The following is a 19886-nucleotide window of genomic DNA, read 5'->3' on the forward strand; positions in this document are numbered from 1 at the left end:
AAAGCACTGCATTTTAGTCGTTTTAAGTGGACGTCCAGTAGGTGACGTCCTTTACACGTGCATTTATAGTCCATCATGACCCTCTATGAAATCCTTATGAAATATACAAAAGCAATTATGCTTACACCTTGGTTATACTGCAATAATTAATTTAAGTGCCACAAGTAGTTTTTAAGAGGTTCTGAAAAGACGTACACTGACGTGCTTTACACGTTAAAACTGTACCACCGAGATGTTGTAGCAAATCTCGCGATATTTCAAAATCCCACGAAATGATATATTATCTCGCGATAAAGCGATAACGCAGCCATTTTCCCGTTTTTCTACAACCGAGGCGAGCAGGATTTGAGGGAGCATTGTTGTGTTGCCGAATTACAAAAAAATCTACTAACAATTTTTTGGATGCCAACTGCCATAAAACCTAAAAGAAGAAGAAGAAGAAAAAAATCTACTGTTGGGTAAGTATATTTTGTATTATAAATGTAACATTAGACATTCTCTGCTTCAACAGAGTACCCGCCTTCAATGAAGTTAACGCTTGTCAATGGCGAGGGGCCAGACTCTCTGTACAAATTAAATGTACGAGAGATTATTGGGAGAACCAGGCTAATTTTTTCTGCCGGTGAGACCAAATTTTGTTATAGGTCGCGCTGGCGCGACCGCAACATTGCCCAGCAGCGAATGGTTTTAAAAAAAAAGAAAGAAAGCGGAACGAAACTGCGCTACTCGTTTGTGCTTACGGACCGTTTATTAGTTCGGACCATTTCGGATATAGAGAGCCTAAAGCCGTTTCTCAATATGCGTTCTTGTCTGTACTTGTGTTCTTGTGGACTTGTGAAACGTCATCAGTCGCTGCCCTAGTACTGTTCCAATTCAAAGTTCACATCTAGCCAAGTCCAGTTCGAATCCCCGGATGTGTTCTTGATTCGCCCCTTTTACCGAGGATGCATCAAGAGGTGACTTGTGCGGACTTGACAAGCCAGGTATCCCAGAATGCATCTCACACCACCAACCAGCAAGCGTCAATAGCAGAGGAGAAACCCCGCGTAATTTAAAAATACTGCTATAAATGTGTCACGAAATGTAGTTTTAAGAGTATTTCAGGCGAGAATGTAGTTGTTTAAAGCTCAAATCTTTGGTTTATTTATAAAGATAGCGCCTATTTGAAAATTTGATCTGACGTTTTCGGAGTTGTGAGAACCAGGCAATCGGATGCTCGGCGCTCGTACCCCGCCGAGAACAGCCTTTCCTCGGCTTCTGCTGCTGACTTGCCGTTGGCTCGGATGTCTCTAGTCTAGTGGTATAACCTTTTACAGTCTATGGGTATAACATGAGATTTAAATCGTCTTGTGTATATCCAACAGGCGATTTATTTATTTTATTTGTCTCATTAATGTATGTTCCTTGGCAAAACGTTTTAGCTGAGGGCAAAGTGAAGTTATAGCTTTATTTAACGTTAGTCTATTTAACTATGTAGCCTAGAGAGCTGACTTATGTTTGACTGAATCGTTGGCTTTATTATTGTATAGCTTCTTATACCTTTTAGGCTACTTATACTTTTAGAATGGCTATTATTGATCATTAAAACTGACATTTAGCAAAAAAGGTTATGTCATTTTATTTTATATATTTAAAACATAAAATATTTTATTATAATAGCCTACATGTTGCCTACATTCTCTTCACTGTATATACATATATGACACAACCCTGTCTCTTTTTGCTAAATGTTCGTTTTAATGATCAATATTATAATGTTTTTTATTCATCATATTTTTAAAATGAAAACAAAAAGAGTCAGGGTTGTGCTTTATATTTCGTGTTGTTGTAAATATGCAGTGAAGATAATCAATTGCGTTGCCTGAACCTCATTTGTGTGGCCATTATGTTAAAGATCTTTTTTAAATGAAAATGAAAAGAGGCAAAGTGGTGGTTTATAACATATTTTGTTTTATTTGTAGCCTATAAAGAGATAACCGGAGTAGCCAGAGCAAGCTGAGTGACGCTATCAAGTACGCCGCTGTTCCATTTGCAGAATTATCGGACTCGCGTCCCCCCGTCCTCGGGAGTTCGTTCTCCTGAGTCGAACTTGTCAGTCCGAACTACCAAGGACTCAAGTCCGAACTTTGCGTACTTGGTATTGAGAAACGGCTTAAGTCCCTCCCCTTCCGGTCGACCACCATGGGACCTTATTTCGGAAAAATATTGTATGGTAGTCAATGGCGAGAGACAACAAATATTTTGATCTCGTTTGAATTGTGCCCTGATTTACACATATGATGTTTGTCAATTTAAAAGATACATTTTAAAGTCAAGAAAGTCGCAGCTTGATGTAAAACTGCTGAGGTATAAGACTGTGAAAATACGTAATTACAAAGACTACAAACCCAGAAGGCGCACATGCGACGTCATACCTTTTCTCTCAATGAATGAAGCTAACTTTATGAAGCTAACATCTGTCATTTTTTTCTATAGTCTTACATTATAATCGTAACGTTACGCCGTCATGCCTGAGTGTTTTGAGCCAGAATACACACATACGAGCAACGGATCTTGTGACGTACATAGTGCGAGATGAGAGATGTAGTTCATTGAGCGATTTTCACATAAAACTAAACGTTACTCTTCTGTTTTATGACAAACTGCGACTTTCTTGACTTTCATAATTACCTTTTAAATTGACAAACATCATATGTGTAGTTCAGGGCACAGTTCAGACGGAATAAAAAGATAAGATATCTCTCGCCATTGACTTCCATACATATTTTTTCCGAAATAAGGTCCCATGAGCCGGAAGCGGAGAGGCGGGACTTAGGCTCTCTATTTCATGAGTCAGGAGGTGTTTTGCATAAATGTTAACATAATATCCCAAAACGTTTCTGTGATTTACTGTGTTTATATCTTACACTACCATAAAATTAACTATTTGTGCAGGTGAGGTTAATGCACAATGAAAATAGGCAAGTATCAGGAAGGAGACTACCTGATTCCTCACCTATGGCCTCAGCTTTAAATACTTAAGTAATGCTTTATGGCCGTGCCTTTTTGCATAATGAATATAAATTATGTCTGTATGCAAAGAACGAATCTTCTGTTTTTGATAATATTTGTAATGTATTGTGAGTGTATTATTGTCACTTGGAGGGCAGTTTGTGTGCTCTCTATATTAAGGCAGTTAATGGCTCAGGTTTGCTCTGTTACAAAGTTGCTCTCTAACCATACTCTAAGATTACCAATTTTGTAATCACTTCAGTGAAATTTTTAAAACGTGATTTTGTTTGTTGTACTTGACGAAATTACATTAAGATGCAATTTTTCTTTCAGGGTCACATAACGAACAGCCATCTGTCAGACGTAGAATTCAGGAATCCTTTTCCAGGCCATCTGGCAGAACCAAAGAGACATTGCATTTGTTTCTTGTTTAATGTCCTTCATAAAGGTGTGTTTTTTTTTTTGTTTTTTTTTGTTGGTTTTTTTACATATAGTTATGGTGTTTATTGATTAAGGTGTCCTTTCTTACCTTAAATACTTCTCACCCATTTGTTTTAATGTCTATTGTCTCCAGTTCCAAATTCTGCATTATCATCCCAGTCCCAGAGAACACCCCATTGTATGCGAGAACTTTGCGATTTGCATCTTAATTTATACACAATATACCTTAAATACAAACATACATTTTTCTAAATAATTGTTCATACAGTTACAAATATAGAGCCTATAATGTCTGTCATTGCTCAAGAAAAAGCTAAAGTACAGCCAGCTAATTTCATAGTAACTAATGCAGTATTACACTGTGAAGTGTATATTTGAACAGCAGTCTTATCACTTCACAATTTAAAATATGTAGACCAGGTGTAGCCAACCCTGGTCCTCCAGAGCCACTGCCCTGCTTGTTTTCCAACTATTCCTGCCCTTCCAGCTTCTGACTGACAACACACCTGATCCATTATTAGTCAGCAGGAAGTAGGGCAGGGATAGTTTGGAAACAAGCAGGAGAGTGGCTCTCGAGGACCAGGGTTGGCTACCTTGGATTTATTTTGAATGATGGCTACAATAGTTGACTATGTCCAATTGGATTACAAGAAGTCTAAATCTTTGCTACATCCACAAAGTAGTTAAAAATAAAACAATATTGTTTACGTTTTTTATTTAACTACCCTCTTATTTAAGTTTGTGTGTGTTTTGTTTTCATTAACAGAATTTCCAAATGTTGTCTTGCCTCTTGACCGCTGCATTCGGGAGAGAGCACAGAAGTGAGGGTGTGTATTAATGGTCTTTTCCAGCCATGGGGTTGTCCTATCCAAAATTGAATTTACATTTTACAAATCTTTACATTTTGAAATAGCTGGCACCAGACCCTCAAGGAGTGCTTACCCCATGTCAACTGAAAGTGAAAGTAAGAAATATTATATATTTCTAATTATTGTGAATTATGATTATTAATAATGATTATTTTTTTATTTTGTAAGATAAAATCAGAGATTGATTTGGTAAATATGGATGATGCTCAAAGACTGAGCTGGCTGTTCACATGTGAAACATAAATTAGCCAATTAACTTGAGAAAGCCTGGGAGAAGAGGAAAAAAGCTCTTTATCGAGATGATCTGTAGACAAGTATTTGTTTGTATATGCTGTGTATATGTGTATGTATATATTTGTATTCATGTATTTCTCCGAATGATTTGTATATGCGACAGGAAGATGTTTGCTAAATAAGTTTGTGGTGTCGTGTAATCCCATGTGGGATGGGCCAAATGTTTGGCATGACACAGATTTTTTTTTTTTGAGGTGAAGTAATCCTGTGTAATTTCTTTCACAGAATCATGTCAAATGCCTTAATGGCGATTTTCAATATGAGGAGTGGTGGCCAAATTGAAAAGAAGTCATTCAACGCTACACGAACGCTTTGTACGATATAATTCAAGGTAATTTTGGCCTTATAACATTCAAAAAAAAATCTCTTGTTCCTTGTCTAATATTAATTTAATTTTTATTGTTAACTTTTATCTATTCAGGGGACATTCTTTAAAAGACCACCTGTCTTTATCAGAAATGTCCTTTTCACTTTTCCAGTTACACACCTAGTGAAGGGTCTTTCTTAAGGGCTCAGTATTGAAGAGGGCAAATGCTGTTGTTTTTTTTCTTTTTCTTTTCACTATTCGAACACATTTAGTGCAGAACATCTTTTATTGGCATAAGATTATTATGCAGTAAAATAACATGGTTTTTTTCCGACATTTAAAAAAAAAAAGTACTTAATTTACCTGGAAATTAGCCTTTTTCTTTCTTTTTTTTTAACCATATTCTCTTTCCTCAGATGCTGTGATGAGGTGGAGCCCAAATGCTCCAGACTCAGACACTGATGCAGCAGTGGAGGAACACCTGAAGAACGCTCCAGGAACAGCTGAGGGTGGTGGATTTAAAAAATGAATAAACTTTTATTTATGGCTGTTTAACAGTAATGCAAGACTGTTAGTAACTGAAACTTAGTACTGCCAAAGCTCTGACTTCTATTCATCAATGATGGCATATTATAGAAAGACTCTAAAAATAGAATGCGTTGACCATTCCTGTACTTTTGTTATATTCTGGTTTGATTAATGTCTGCTTAACCTTAACGTGAAACTGTTAGAGAAAATGCCATTACCACAGAATTTACCACATTGTACTATTTCTATTATCTTTTTTGAATAGTAGCTGTTTAACAACTGAAAGACATTTCAAATGTAATATTCACAATAAAATGTTGTGCTAAATTATGGCACTATTTTTTTCTTTAGTCCACAAATAATGTGTTCTGTTGATGTACACGTGATTAAACGGTTTTATAGACGTCCAGGTCTGACCGGACCGATTTTGGACCTTTTTAGAACTTTTGTCAAGTTAAGATGTGTAAAAATAGCCTAAATGATTGCCTTTCACGATGTTACACAATATGGGTGTGATTATTTTATATGCAGGATTATATATACACATACATTTGGCAGCAACACATCTTATAAACATCCAGAAAACCTAAAAAAATAAAATAAACCCATTTAGACGTCCAGGGACGCGCAGAAAAGACGTGGAATTCACGGCCAGACGACGTCAAAGACGTCGGTTCAACTTCCATTTTGGAACTATTTTTCAACCATGACGGGACGTCTCGGACGGACGTCTTTTCAACGGTCATTAAACGTCCAAATGTTTGCTGGGCTGTCTCTTTTTAGTTATCAGACATTTTCTCATTTATCTCATGATTTCATATGAAGCTTTTAGTTAAACTCATTGGTATGACCTACTTAATTGTTAGGGAATTGTAAATCTAGAATACAAATGGATTAAACTACTTAATTTAGTATACCATGATTGACAACATGTGGTTTGATACCTTGCAGCAGCCATTTTGTAAAATGAATTTTTCATGAAAATTGTCACTGTCACCTTTCTTATGGGTAACACCAGTGTCTCCCATTTATAGATAAACTTTATTCAAAGCTATTAATTTAGATTGTATGCCAGATGTAACAATTTAGTCTCATCTACTTAATTATAGTTGAAGAATAATGATCTTTGGTCTTAGAAAAAAAGACAGTAACACCAGTGACACAATGAATCACCAATGACATACAGTACATGTCACATTAAATAAAAAATCACATGTGACATGATGATAATTTTACATCCATTTAATTCTGCTTACACTCAAATGTTAAGATTTAAAGGATTGCATCATTACTTGATTTTAACTGTTTTTTAAATATTTTCATCGTTATAGCAAATACATGGTTGCGCAAATTAACTTTCAAGCACACTTTTAACAAACCTGATTAAAATAAATAAAACATAATCTCCTTATTTGTTGCATTATTATTTTTTATTTTTTTCTGTAACTCTGACTACATGTGCTGAAAAAAATGGAAATAATATTTAATAAAAACCTTTAATATTGCACAATATTAATATTAAATAAATGCACAAAAAATCTAAAAAAAATCATTAAGCTGTATATGTGTACTCATAAAGTCAAAGGGCAATCTAACATCTTTCCATACAAAAGTGGACGTTTCTGTAGAATGACCTGGCATCTGTGTGACACTCAGCGAGACAGATTGACTAGCTCAAACTTTGTACTGCGAATTTGTATGCATAATCTTCTGTATGACTTAACACACACTAGGTGGCGCTGCAACACTTCGATTGTGATGTTCCTGATCTAGCTAAACTTTTAGGACCAGAAAAAATTATATTGAACGCAAAAATGTTCAAATGTTTGATTCGCACTTCTTGCGAAAAAAGAGCATATTTACTAAAACAAAACAAATAATATTTTGGGGTTATTATTAGATCTAACTGCAATATTCACTGTAGAAGCTGCGTGCATGATGTCATTTCACAGATGCGCTCCATTCTACCGTCACTGTAAATGTTTCTTCTATTCCTTCCTCATTAATAATTTATGTAACTCTAATAAAGTTCACATAAAGTTTGATTGAAGTTTACTCACTAACAACGAGTATTAAGGGTGTAAATGGGTAAATAGTTTTTATAACAGAGACAAAAAAAAATGTTATTTTGTGTGTGTGTGTGTGTGTGTGTGTGTGTGTTTTCTTGTTGTTGCCCCCCCCCCCCCCCCCCTCCACACACCAGAAAAAAAAAGAGAAAAAAAAAGGTTTGGAGGATTAGTAGGCTAGTTATGAAGACTAGAAACAGAAGTCACGCCACTAGTGTGCATGACTTCAGCGTTCAGCGTGCTCAGTGCGTACTCTCCTCCATCCAGCCCCCTCATTTCAGCTCAAATAGGCTATCACGTCACTGCTGCGTCTTCTCAGTCCAGTTTCATGCTGAGGACCAGCACCTGTCCTCATCTGGAATTTACCTTCTGGACTTTTGCAAAACCTCATCCCGCTTCAGTTAGTTTTTCATCTGGAGGGCAGTGCAAATGGAGATGTGTTTGGCGGTGTATCGTTTTTGAAGAGGAAAAGCCCAATTTGAACGCACAATCTAAAGTGCCATATGTTTGAAAGGATTATATCAAACACCTTGCATTATGACCGAGATGGGAATTTGGTGGGTTTTATGGCTCATGGCATTTGCTCTCACTTCAGCCGCCCCGAAATCACACCAGCGACTTCTGGAGAAGACAAAGGAACAAAATGACACAATGCAAGTTGAAATAGATAATCATGAAAATATATTAAGTCAGGTAAGATACTTTTCACCAGCGCTCGAAATTATATTCCACTGCAGTTTCTTTAACCTATAATCTGCAATTAATTACACGTCATAACTTTCATTAATAAGTTATTAACAATCTCTGCACAATGCCGAACATATATGGTTTTGATGTAAATTCAAGTAAGACTATCCTATATTTTATTATTATTATTATTATTATTATTATTATTATTATTATTATTATTATGAATCAAATAATTATATGAATCAAGTAGCCTAGCCTATGCCTAAGTTATGATATTTCTAACTATTTGAATACAGGGTGCGAATTGGGGGAAACTTACAAGTATTCAGTTTTTGGCTCGTCTCAACAGCATTCTTGAAGAAAAGTTAAAGAAAATCAGTCCATAGCCTAGGCCCTAATATAAAGGCTTGTAGATATCTGGAGTTGGGTTCTCCTGAGGAAGTAACCATAGCAACAGCCCAGCAAACATTTGGACGTTTAATGACCGTTGAAAAAACGTCCGTCCGAGACGTCCCGTCATGGTTGAAAAATAGTTCCAAAATGGAAGTTGAACCGACGTCTTTTCTGGCCGTGAATTCCACGTCTCTTCTGCGCGTCCATGGACGTCTAAATGCGTCGTCATATGTGTTTAAATGTGTTGCTGCATAATTTAAGTGTAAAAGCCTGCATATAAAATAATCACACACCTATTGTGTAACATCGTGAAAGACAATCAAGTCTTGAGGTTTAGCCTACACATCTTGACAAAGGTTCTAAAAAGGTCCAAAATTGGTCCAGTCAGACCTGAACGTCAATAAAACGTTTTAATCACGTGGTGTACATCAAAAACAATAACACATTATTTGTGGACATAAGCAAAAAAGAAGCATGTTCTGATTAAGCACAACATTTTATTGATCTTGAACAGCCAAAATTTCTCTTTATTTTTTTCAATGTTTAACATTTCGTGAGCTTAGAATTATAAGGTTCCATCTCCACTTTTGGTCGAAATTGAGTTTTTGACAATCTGATTCATTAGGTGTTTATTAATGCCTGTGTGGTGTTATTTTTGTAAAAAAAATATTTTGTTAGTAGTTATTAATAAAATAAAAGGTTCCATCTCACAAAACATAAACCGAGTTTAAAAACTTTGATCCTCAATAAACTACAATAAACGGAGATAGAACCTTATAATTCTAAGCTCTCGATTTGTTAACCAAACTAAATACCAATAGCAAAATACTGAATTATTATATAAAGATAGTTCACCCAAAAATGAAAATTATGTAATTTACTCACCAAATTCCAAACCTGTATGAGTTTCTTTCTTCTGCTGAACACAAAAGAAGATATTTTGAAGAATGTTTGTAACCAAGCAAATAGAGCATCCACTGACTACCATTATTGGAGAAAAAATGATTATTAATGGGAAGCGACATCTGCTTGGTTACAAACATTCTTCTAAATATCTTTGTGTTTAGCATAGAAAGTTATACAGGTTTGAAACATGAGGTTGAGTAAATGATGACAATTTTCATTTTTGGGTGTACTATCCCTTAAACACATTGTTTGGCTCATTTTTTGTATCCACCACCCCCAGCTCTTCCTGGAGCGTGTTTCAGGTGTTCTGCCATTGCTGCATCAATTTCAGTGTCTGTAGCATGTGGGCTCCACCCCTTCACAGCATCTAAGGGAAGAGAATATATTTATTTTTAAAATAAATGAAAATTAAAAATTTGAGGTAAATGACATGCACTTATTTTCAAAATATTTTTATGGTCTTCAGCTAAATTCAAAACAGCATTTGTCCCCTGCCTCTTCAATACCACTGTGGTGCCCTTGAGAAAGACCCTTAAAGGGTTAGTTCACCCAAAAATGAAAATTCTGTCAGTAATTACTCACCCTCATGTTGTTCCAACCGCGTAAGACCTTCGTTCATCTTCGGAACACAAATTAAGATATTTTTGATTAAATCTGAGAGTTGTCTCACTCCTCCATAGGCTTCTAGGTGACCGAAACTTGCTGGCCCAGAAAAGTTATTAAAGAGATCATTAATATAGTCCAAGTGACTACAGTGGCTTAATCTTAAGTATATCAAGCGACGAGAATACTTTTTGTGCGCAAAAACAAACAAAAATAACGACTTTATTCCACTATTCATTTCCTTCTCTCTGGGCCTCGTAGTATTTTTGCGCTGCGCGTCTGTGTTGCACGTCAACACGCATCACACACATGACCACCTTCGGCCAATTGTGAGCCTACGTGGTGACGTGCAACACAGACGCGCTACGCAAAAACACTACGTGAACCAACTAGAGGCCCAGAGAGAAGGAAATGAAAAGTGGAATAAAGTCGTTATTTTTGTTTGTTTTTGCGCACAAAAAGTATTCTCGTTGCTTGATATACTTAAGATTAAGCCACTGGAGTCACTTGGACTATATTAACGATCTCTTTAATAACTTTTCTGGGCCAGCAAGTTTCGGTCACCTAGCAGCCAATGGAGAAGTGATCCAGCACTCAGATTTAATCAAAAATATCTTAATTTGTGTTCCGAAGATGAACGAAGGTTTTACGCGGTTGGAACAACATGAGGGTGAGTAATTACTGACAGAATTTTCATTTTGGGGTGAACTAACCCTTTAACTAGGTGTGTAACAGTGAGAAAGTGAACAGGACATTTCTGATAAAGACAGGTGGGCTGTGATGTCCCCTGAATAGACATGTTTAGCAATTCTAAAATTACAAAATATTTTTAAAGCAGTTACTGAAAACATACATGTTCAAATCCAGCTAATTTCATTCTACTTCAGATAATTTACTTTCTGAAAGAAACTCTCAAAAGGCTACATTAATAATTTACAGTAATAACTCTGACTGTATCATTAAACATACTTTATACTATGGTATACCGTTGTATAAGTTCAAATTAACTTTTAGCCTACTAGCTAATTTTAGACAAACTCAGTTAGCCAATTTCAGTTGACAATGTGGGCATCATTTCTTTCGGTTCATTCATGTCAAACAAGTAAAACTCTAGCACGTGAATCTAATAATACAAAATGTACCCAACAGTAGATTTCTAATAATATGGGCCTCAATTCCTCCTCTCTCCGTGGTTGTTCAAATTTCAGTGTTCCGGAGTGAGTCTATGGGGAAAACGCGTTAACATCTCGTGAGATAATCTAACCTATCGCGGGATTTGGTAATGTCGGGAGATATTTTGTTACATCTTGGCAGCACAGTTTTGGCAATTACATCCAACTCAGACATAAATGGTGACCAGATATATTTCTGTTTTACATGTATATGCATACATTCCATAAAAAAACACACAAAAAAAAAACCCACACAACGTAGCCTATCAGGTAGGCTACAGGTTGAAATAATGACTAGAATGCAGAGGCTTTGCATTCACTTAACCACACTAGGAACTGTGTGATTATAATTTATTTAAACAAGATAAAGTAAATATATTTACTTTGTATACAATTCGTGTATTTCATAAAGATAATTCCTGTTTTTTTTTTTTCTGTCTTGCTTGACTAGACGTGTAAAAGACATCAGTGGACGTCTATTCACAGCCTTGACGTGTAAAGGACGTCAGTGGACGTCTTCACAACCTCTTAAAAACTACTTGGGCAATTAAATTAATTTTTACAGTATTAACCATGCAAGGATTAAGCACAGCTTTTGCATATTTCACAAGGATTCCATGATGGAGGGTCATGATGGACTATAAATGCACGTGTAAAAGACGTCGCCAGGTGACGTCCTCTCACCCGATACACTATATTGAACTACACGTAGCTAAAAGTCAAAATAACAATTATACATGCAACCCCAGAGAACTGTAGACATGTACAAATGTATCTGAATGCATTTTTAGGAAATGTTCTGTGTTACATATTTTTACCGATTTATGCCGTCCTACCGCGACTATTTTTGGCCAGGGACACGACGTTGCCGTCGGTCGGACCAATGTTTGCTGGGATCGGACGGTATACAAAATAAGTAGCCTAATGACATTGTTTATCGTAAAGGCCTACACATATCGTAAAATTTTGGTTTGTTTAAAAACTGTAATTGCTAGTTGTGCCATCGGTGACAATCGGTTCCGCGAGACGAATCGAAAATTAGGCTGCTTAGTGCTTACGAAAAAAAACTTTTCTTTCTTTATTTTTATTTTTTAAATGCACACTATTTTGAATGCGAATAATTTTGTTAATGTTATTAATGAAAGTTATTATAAATGTTCCAGTTAAATTAACAGACAACGTTGGTAATTGAAAAAAAAAAAGATCCAAAATACAAACAATTAGTCAGATATTTTACATTGCAACAAAGTGCGGTGATTTTGCTTGCTGGAAAATGCATCCGTCCTCTTTTCTTTGTAGCTGCTGGGTGATTATGACAAAGTGAAAGCGCTTTCGGAAGGCTCTGACTGTGGCTGTAAATGTGTTGTCAGACCTCTAAGCGCGAGCGCGTGTCAGCGGATCCGGGACGGTCACGCGACGCCTCAGGATTTCTATACGGTGGAGACCATCACATCAGGACCCCACTGCAAATGTCAATGCATTGCACCTCCGTCGGCTCTAAACCCCTGTGAGGGTGACTTCCGTTTGAAGAAGCTGCAACAGGCTGGGAAAGATAATGTCAAGGTGACCATATCTGAAATTGGATCTCTTATATATACCAGAATATGGCAGGATAACAATGCATAACGTTTCCTATTCTAAAATAAGATCAGCTCTTGCCATGATGGAATTTACTTCATTGTTACAGCTGTCAACTATACTGGAATTGCTGGAGGGTTCCTTCTATGGCATGGACCTATTGAAATTGCATTCAGTCACCACCAAGCTTCTTGATCGCATGGACACAATAGAAAAAGTAAGTGTTGTTTCCTTTGTTTTCCTATCTTATACTTTTTAAACACATTATTGATGTGTTTTATTATTGATAGATGGTCTTAAACAACCAGACCGAGGAGAAGTCGAACACAAGGAGCACCTCTCCGAGCCCACAGTCACCCACATCCTCACCTACAAATCTGTCCTCAGAACAGCAGCAGAAGAGGACGAGTTTGAGGGAGCAGAATGACGAAGCAGCTGCTTTTCGACACACAGAGGTGGGAGGAGCTATTTAAAACAAATGTTGCATTACATAATTATCATGTCCAATACATAACAGTGGAACAATCCAAACATTATGCTAGCCACAAAGTGAAATGGCCCACCTGCTGCGGACGTTTATTTATTTACTTAGGATCTGTCTCAGAGTCAAAAGTGACCTCATGTTGTGTTTTGAAACTCTTATTAATTTATCCTGCTGTCAACTCTTACATAATTTGGCATGAAAAGAGCCAAATGACTTGGACTATCAAAGATGATCTATATATTAATCTGCTAAAGGGATAGTTCACCCCAAAATAAAAATGATGTCATCATTCACCCTCATGTCGTTTCAAACCCATCAGTCTTTGGTTAATCTTCAAAACATATATAAAGATATAAAGATATTTATTTGTTTAACCTTTTTGGCTCTTTTAAGTTGTGTTTACCTGGACTTTCAATGGAGGGACAGAAACCTCTCAGGTTTCATTAAAAATATCTTAATTTGTGTTTCAAAGATTAACCAAAGTTATGGATTTGGAATGACATGAGAGCGAGTACTGTAAATTTTGGGGTGAAGTAACCCTTTTAAGAATCACGTCTTAAAGGTAGGGTAGGCAAATTCGGAGAGACTAGCAATAGCTTTCAAAGCATAAGATCCCACCCTCCCTTCAGAGATCTTTCTCCAAAGCCATGCTTCCTCCAAAAGACATGAGACAGCAGAGCACAGCAGAGTCTACACGAGAGATGGCGTTAAATTACCTCATGTCTCATAGCACATAACATTACACATAACACATAATATTACATTTTTTGGTCCTGAGACTCCCACAGAAGATATATGTAAAAAATGTTAATACTTAGACCACTTCTATCATTGATTGCTATCAGGATGTAAAGAGTGTTTCAACCAGTATAACAAAAAGTGTTTATAAAAACAACTGCCTACCTTTAATGGCTGCAGTAACACAGTGTCCTCTGATGTACTAAACAGAGTAAATACGAGGAAAAGTTTGTGGGAGATCTTCTGAAGAGCAGTGGATCAGACTTAAACAAGGCCGTCGCAGCTTTGCAAGAACAAGAGCGCCAGGGAAGGGAGAAGCAACCAAAATTAATTGTTAGGGGCATCACATACTATAAATCTGACCCGATGGATGAGACAGACACAGAGGAGAATTGTAAGTATAACTGGTTTCAAAATCTACATTAAAATTAGGACTGCACTATATTGGAAAAAAATTACTTGAATGAATTGAATAGCTCTATTTGGAAATGAATCATTCAAAGTAAATAAACTAAGCTGATCTGAGACTGTGAAACACTGAATTATATATGATGAGCTGCACTTTTTGAGTCCAGTAGCATACTGTATATGTTTATTATATAGGTTTGTCAGTCGCACTAAGCCATATTGCAATATCAATTTTATTTTTATATATGGTTCAGCCTAATTGAAAGTTCTCAGAAAGAGAAGTTGAGATTTGTTTTCTAGGCTACTATATAAAATGATTTGTTCTTCATTGCAGTAGATGATAGTCAGAGTGGTGACAGCCCAATTGATCTTTTTGCCGACGAGCAGCTCCTTCATCACAAAGCACGCCACTTTAGGCCGATTATCAAGGCATGGTCTGTCCGACCAAAACCCAAGAGTGAAGTTTCAAAAGGAGGAGATGCACGAAATGGCCTTCAAACTCCATTTACTGGACTGTTGGACTCTGCCCTGCCGAATAAGACGCCTACTGAACCGATATCCGTTCAGGCTCAAACCAGTCGTTCCACCACAGACAACTCTACCACACCGACACCTGCTGTGATAGATCATTTGAAGCTCACCATCCCCAAGGAACATACCAAACCTCAAACCATCGTCAAAAAAATGGAGGCAAGCAACGTGAAGCCCACAACTCCATCTGTAAGACAAGCTCAAAACATGTTGGTCAGGTCATCCAATCTGGGCCACATAAAAACAAATGAGTCAGTCACAGCAGCTGCTGCTAAAGTGGCGGCTGCAGAGCCAACCGTGACAGAACAGACCAACGGGACTGCTGAAAAGGAAACATCTGTATCTTCTGTAAACGAAAGTGGGACTGTTACCAAAGAAAATCTGAAAGAAGATGCCTTTCACGCTGGGAAACCTTTTTTTTATTCTGAAAGCACACTTAGAAGATTAACACCATCACCAACTCCTCATTCAAACACTTTAACAGTCACAGAAAGCTCATTGGGAATAATTGCTCACACAAGCACAGCTGCCACCATTGTGACGCCACATGTCACTGAAAGCAAGACAGTTACCTACTTACCTAAAAAGAGTCCTAAACAGACATTAACCTCAGTGGCGTCTTTGATGACAACTACAGGAACTACCACAACAACAATAACAGGCAAACCTAGCAAACGCAAATATAGCATAAGCTGGGATGAGGATGAAGAGGAAGTAGTAGTGGGAGGGGAGCAGATAGACCGAGAGAAAGCTGTAAAAACTGTGGTGGAACAGAACGTTGGAGAAGAACCTCAAAAGAAGCCAGGTATAGCTTTATGATGTTCTTGTATGCATGTATATACAGTATATGTACAGTATATGTATGCAAAACATTTTCCATTATTACTTAAATCAGAGTTATATTAATGTCAAAGTTAAATTCAGAATGGGGTCTCTGCACTGAATGTGCATAGTTTAGCATAAAAAAGATTCAAACCAACGTAATTGTGAATGGTTTGGTTTTGTTTGCAGGAATATGTAAGGACACCTTGGCCACAATTTCACAGCCCGTCACACACAACACATATGGTCGTAATGAGGGCGCTTGGATGAAGGATCCGCTGGCTCAAGATGACAAGATCTATGTCACAAATTATTACTATGGCAACAACCTACTGGAATTCCGCAACATGGATGTCTTCAAACAAGGTATCTCTCTTTAATTCAAATTGCACACATTGCACAAATAAGCAATTTTACTTGATTCATTTTCTTATTTTCATTCAAGGCCGCTTCACTAACTCCTACAAGCTGCCTTATAACTGGATCGGCACCGGCCACGTTGTCTACAAAGGAGCTTTCTATTACAACCGTGCATTCTCTCGAGACATTATTAAGTACGACCTGCGGTTGCGTTACGTGGCTGCTTGGACCATGCTGCACGATGCAGTGTTTGATAATGACGACGTGTCTGCGTGGAGATGGAGAGGAAACTCAGACATGGATCTGGCCGTTGATGAGAGCGGACTTTGGGTGATCTACCCAGCTCTGGACGACGAAGGCTTCTTGCAGGAAGTGATCGTCTTGAGCCGCCTGAACCCTAGTGATCTGAGCATGAAGCGTGAAACCACCTGGAGGACCGGGCTCCGGCGCAATCGCTATGGTAACTGCTTCATCGTGTGCGGCGTTCTTTACGCGACGGAGAGCTACAATCAGTACGACACCAATTTGTCCTATGCCTTCGACACCCACACCAACACTCAGGTGATTCCTCACCTGCCTTTTAGCAACAACTATACTTACATCACTCAGATCGATTACAACCCCAAGGAGAGGGTGCTGTACGCCTGGGATAACGGACATCAGGTCACTTATAATGTTCAGTTTGCTTATGTAGACCCACTGTAGACCCTGACGGCAGAGCAAATACGTTCTTTGCACAGAAAAGGAGAAACCATTAATGTGTTTGTGGATTGTGGATCAGTTCACTCAGCTTGTATTAACTCCATGTAGTTTAATGTACTTATTAATATACTGTTATGTTTTCAAAGTGTAAAAACGTACCCATATCTTTACATGTATGGCGAAAACTAAGAAAAACACTCATATAATGCAGCTTTATGCAGTTTGCATTGATGGTCATTTCTTTAGATATTGCAGCTTGCTTTTGCACTATGAAAACGGACCTCTTTATGTTTATAGCTGTACCTGAATGACAGAATTATGAAGTTTTGAGGTGTTGTATTCTTAAATCCTGTAGAATACATTGTATATACTGTAATATAAAAGCTAAAACCATGGGATTGATGAATGTAAAAAACACAATTTGTATTTTCATAAATATCTCAAAGTTTTTTTGTTTTGCTTTTATCACATGGATATATAAAAATATAGTTTACAACTATAAATTCAGTAAAAGCAAGAGTAGACAGTGTTCAGGGCACATTTTTGTTGTTTTATTTCATCAGTACATTTGATACATGTGATCAAATTACAGTACTGTTTGTAATCTTTTTATGCATATTTTATTGCAATTTCATTTTAAACTCTTCTAGCACCAAATAAATTCAAATCTCTGTCAAAATAAGAAAAAATGGCTGCAATAAAATGAGTTGAATTAAGATTTATGGAATATGGTCTTCTTTTCATATTGATGATGTTGAGCGAGTGTATTCTCAGCACAGATCTTCTCATTGGACACTTAGATAAGAGCAAAATACTACACTGTAAACCCCTTGATCCACAGAGCTAAATCTAGACAAACAACCATACCATAGTTGAACCCAAAAACATTGTTTACCCCAGCCTTTGAAATGACCTATAATTAACATGTTACCGCGCTTCAGACCCCACATTTAAACAAACCTTCAATTTCAGAGAGCAAATTAAGACTTAAGACTCTGCCGACAGAAGATGCACACAATTCACCCACAACCTTGAGTCCAGTGTTTATTACTTTGTTACAAATTCCTTTCATTTCTTTCACTGCGTGAACAAACAAACAGTATTTCCAAAAATGCAGAAATTAAATATATTAAACATAAAAAATATTGCTCAAAGGGAAAAGGGGATTTGATGAAATTAAGAGTATTAACTCATGTTTCAAACCAATTATGAACACAACAGACATTTCTACTGAAATGTGGTCGAAATGTGATATTTTCTCTCACTAAATACTCTAATAATCATTCAGATTTTGAGAACAAAGCTCCACCTGAGTTTTTATAATCTGTGAAATTCAAATGAAGAATCCTACAACCCTCTAGGAGTTCTAATGGTGATTGGTCGGCACAGGCAAGTTTATCTTTGAAGGGGAATGGTTCTTTGAAAGTGACAGCAGGTTGGATAGGACAAGCTAATAATTACACTGCTTTCAAAGTGATAACTGACTACGGCATCCTAAACAATACAAGAATAGAGCGAACATCTAAATAGGCAAGAATAATAGAGACGAATACATAGTATACAAGGACAGATGAGGTAAAATATTAGCATTAATAATGTCTCTTCTACAACTTCAAATTAACCAGCGGTTGTTAACAACTGAATTTTTATGTCAAGTACACCTCATTAAAAGTGTGATCAAGCCACTAAGATAAACACGAGGTCTTAAAATATATAAAAGAACTGACAGATGTTGCCTAATCTCTAATCAGATCCAAATGATCAGTTAGTCTAAAGAATGGAAAATGCAAGAAAATGATACAAAATGCCTCTATTCACAGACACAAAAGGGAAATAATAAATTCTTACTTTTCTATTCAACAGTTGTCGTAACAAAACAAAAAAAACTTCACAAAAAGCACACAATTCACAACCAAGATGGGTTGTTTGAGGATAGTATTGAAGAATAGTTAGTTGAATATGACCATTAAAGGTGCACCAAACAAGCTTGGTACAAAACTTCATATATATTTCAATACATTTTATAAACAAAAAAAGCACAGTGCAAACAAAATCAAAGACAAATCCCTGACAGCTACCACATAGCAGAGAAGAGTTCAATAATTGAGCCCAATTGCACTTTGGTTTGGGAGATTTGGTAGATGAATGCTCCTGTTGGCAGAGCATGGCATCAACAACACTTGTGAGTTGGTTGTGAGATCAATTTCTAGGGCGCACAAACTGAAAAGACATGTATATCTTGAATGCGCTTTAAGTCAAATACATAAATGTAAATGTAGATGCCTTTGATGATAGATGTGTAACAGTAGTCTCTGGAAACAATAGCCTGGAATAAAGACTGTAATTTGATTTTCATTAGTATTGAATGGCCCACTTGATGCATTTTGAAGAGGTAACTTTAAGATAAATTTTCAATCAATTATCTTGGGGGATCTTGGTAGTAGATTACCAAGATCTTGGTTTGTCACTCGAATAGGAAAAAAAGAAAAGAAGAGGCTTATTATGAAACCAAATAGATGATGGTGGGGGAAACTGGCTGATTCACAAAAAAATGGTGGATTAGTGGATTGCTGGGACTAAGAAGAACCCATGAGGACTCCAACTGGGGCGGCCGGCTGGTTGTTGCTGGGAGCCGCGTGATAGAAAGAGCCTGTGTCCGTCTGATTGACCCGCAATATGGGCGGAATACTAGACGACTTGATGTGGAGGATCCTGGTGTCCATGACCTCACAGTCGATCTGCATCATCACCTCAAACTCTTTGTCTTTTATGACGCTCTCTGAAGTGAGACAGAAAAGTAATTGTATTAGCAAAGGAGAAATTAAATAGTTGTATGAAACAGCACTTGGTGCTCAGTTCTGTGTAAAAAGAAATGCAGGTGATGTGCTGGGCGGCCCGGAGAGGTTAAGAGGCATTTTAGGGGCTCCTTTCACACATAGTTCTTAGAGGTTAGTCACACGCTGGCATTTAACATTTAACATGGCAGTAAACTCAAGAGATTAC

The 19886-nt window shown here is 37.1% G+C and overlaps 2 protein-coding genes and 2 long non-coding RNA genes across 6 annotated transcripts in view; 3 read left to right on the forward strand and 1 right to left on the reverse strand.

Moving 5' to 3' along the window:
- The first annotated feature begins 2827 nt into the window (after nt 1–2827).
- LOC307168563 lies at nt 2828–4006 on the forward strand. The gene is made up of 3 exons (XR_013822951.1): nt 2828–2960; nt 3325–3439; nt 3566–4006. It is a non-coding gene; the product is annotated as an uncharacterized lncRNA (long non-coding RNA).
- Nucleotides 4007–4142: 136 nt separating this feature from the next.
- On the forward strand, nt 4143–5431 carry LOC307168564. Its single transcript, XR_013822952.1, has 4 exons — nt 4143–4259; nt 4346–4396; nt 4821–4926; nt 5319–5431. It is a non-coding gene; the product is annotated as an uncharacterized lncRNA (long non-coding RNA).
- Nucleotides 5432–7679: 2248 nt separating this feature from the next.
- On the forward strand, nt 7680–18011 carry olfml2ba (olfactomedin-like 2Ba). Of its 3 annotated transcripts, none has more exons than XM_079887740.1 (8): nt 7680–8189; nt 12560–12823; nt 12948–13055; nt 13129–13293; nt 14271–14454; nt 14803–15804; nt 16011–16187; nt 16267–18011. In XM_079887740.1, exons 1-8 carry the CDS (start codon nt 8034–8036, stop codon nt 16884–16886), a joined length of 2676 nt encoding a protein of 891 aa, XP_079743866.1. In that variant the 5' UTR covers nt 7680–8033; the 3' UTR covers nt 16887–18011. The 3 variants fall into 3 exon arrangements, with proteins under 3 accessions (XP_079743866.1, XP_079743867.1, XP_079743868.1); XM_079887741.1 differs by having other exon boundaries at nt 14806–15804; XM_079887742.1 differs by having other exon boundaries at nt 12631–12823.
- Nucleotides 18012–18404: 393 nt separating this feature from the next.
- Nucleotides 18405–19886, reverse strand: part of atf6 (activating transcription factor 6) — a 62624-nt gene continuing 61142 nt past the window's right edge. Inside the window, exon 16 of the mRNA XM_079887743.1 lies at nt 18405–19662. Coding sequence (XP_079743869.1) covers nt 19460–19662 — 203 coding nt within the window. The 3' untranslated portion in view covers nt 18405–19459. The remainder of the gene's footprint in view (nt 19663–19886) is intronic.

This window comes from Squalius cephalus (assembly GCF_949319135.1).
Source record: "Squalius cephalus genome assembly, chromosome: 12".
In the NCBI taxonomy this organism is placed as follows: domain Eukaryota; kingdom Metazoa; phylum Chordata; class Actinopteri; order Cypriniformes; family Leuciscidae; genus Squalius; species Squalius cephalus.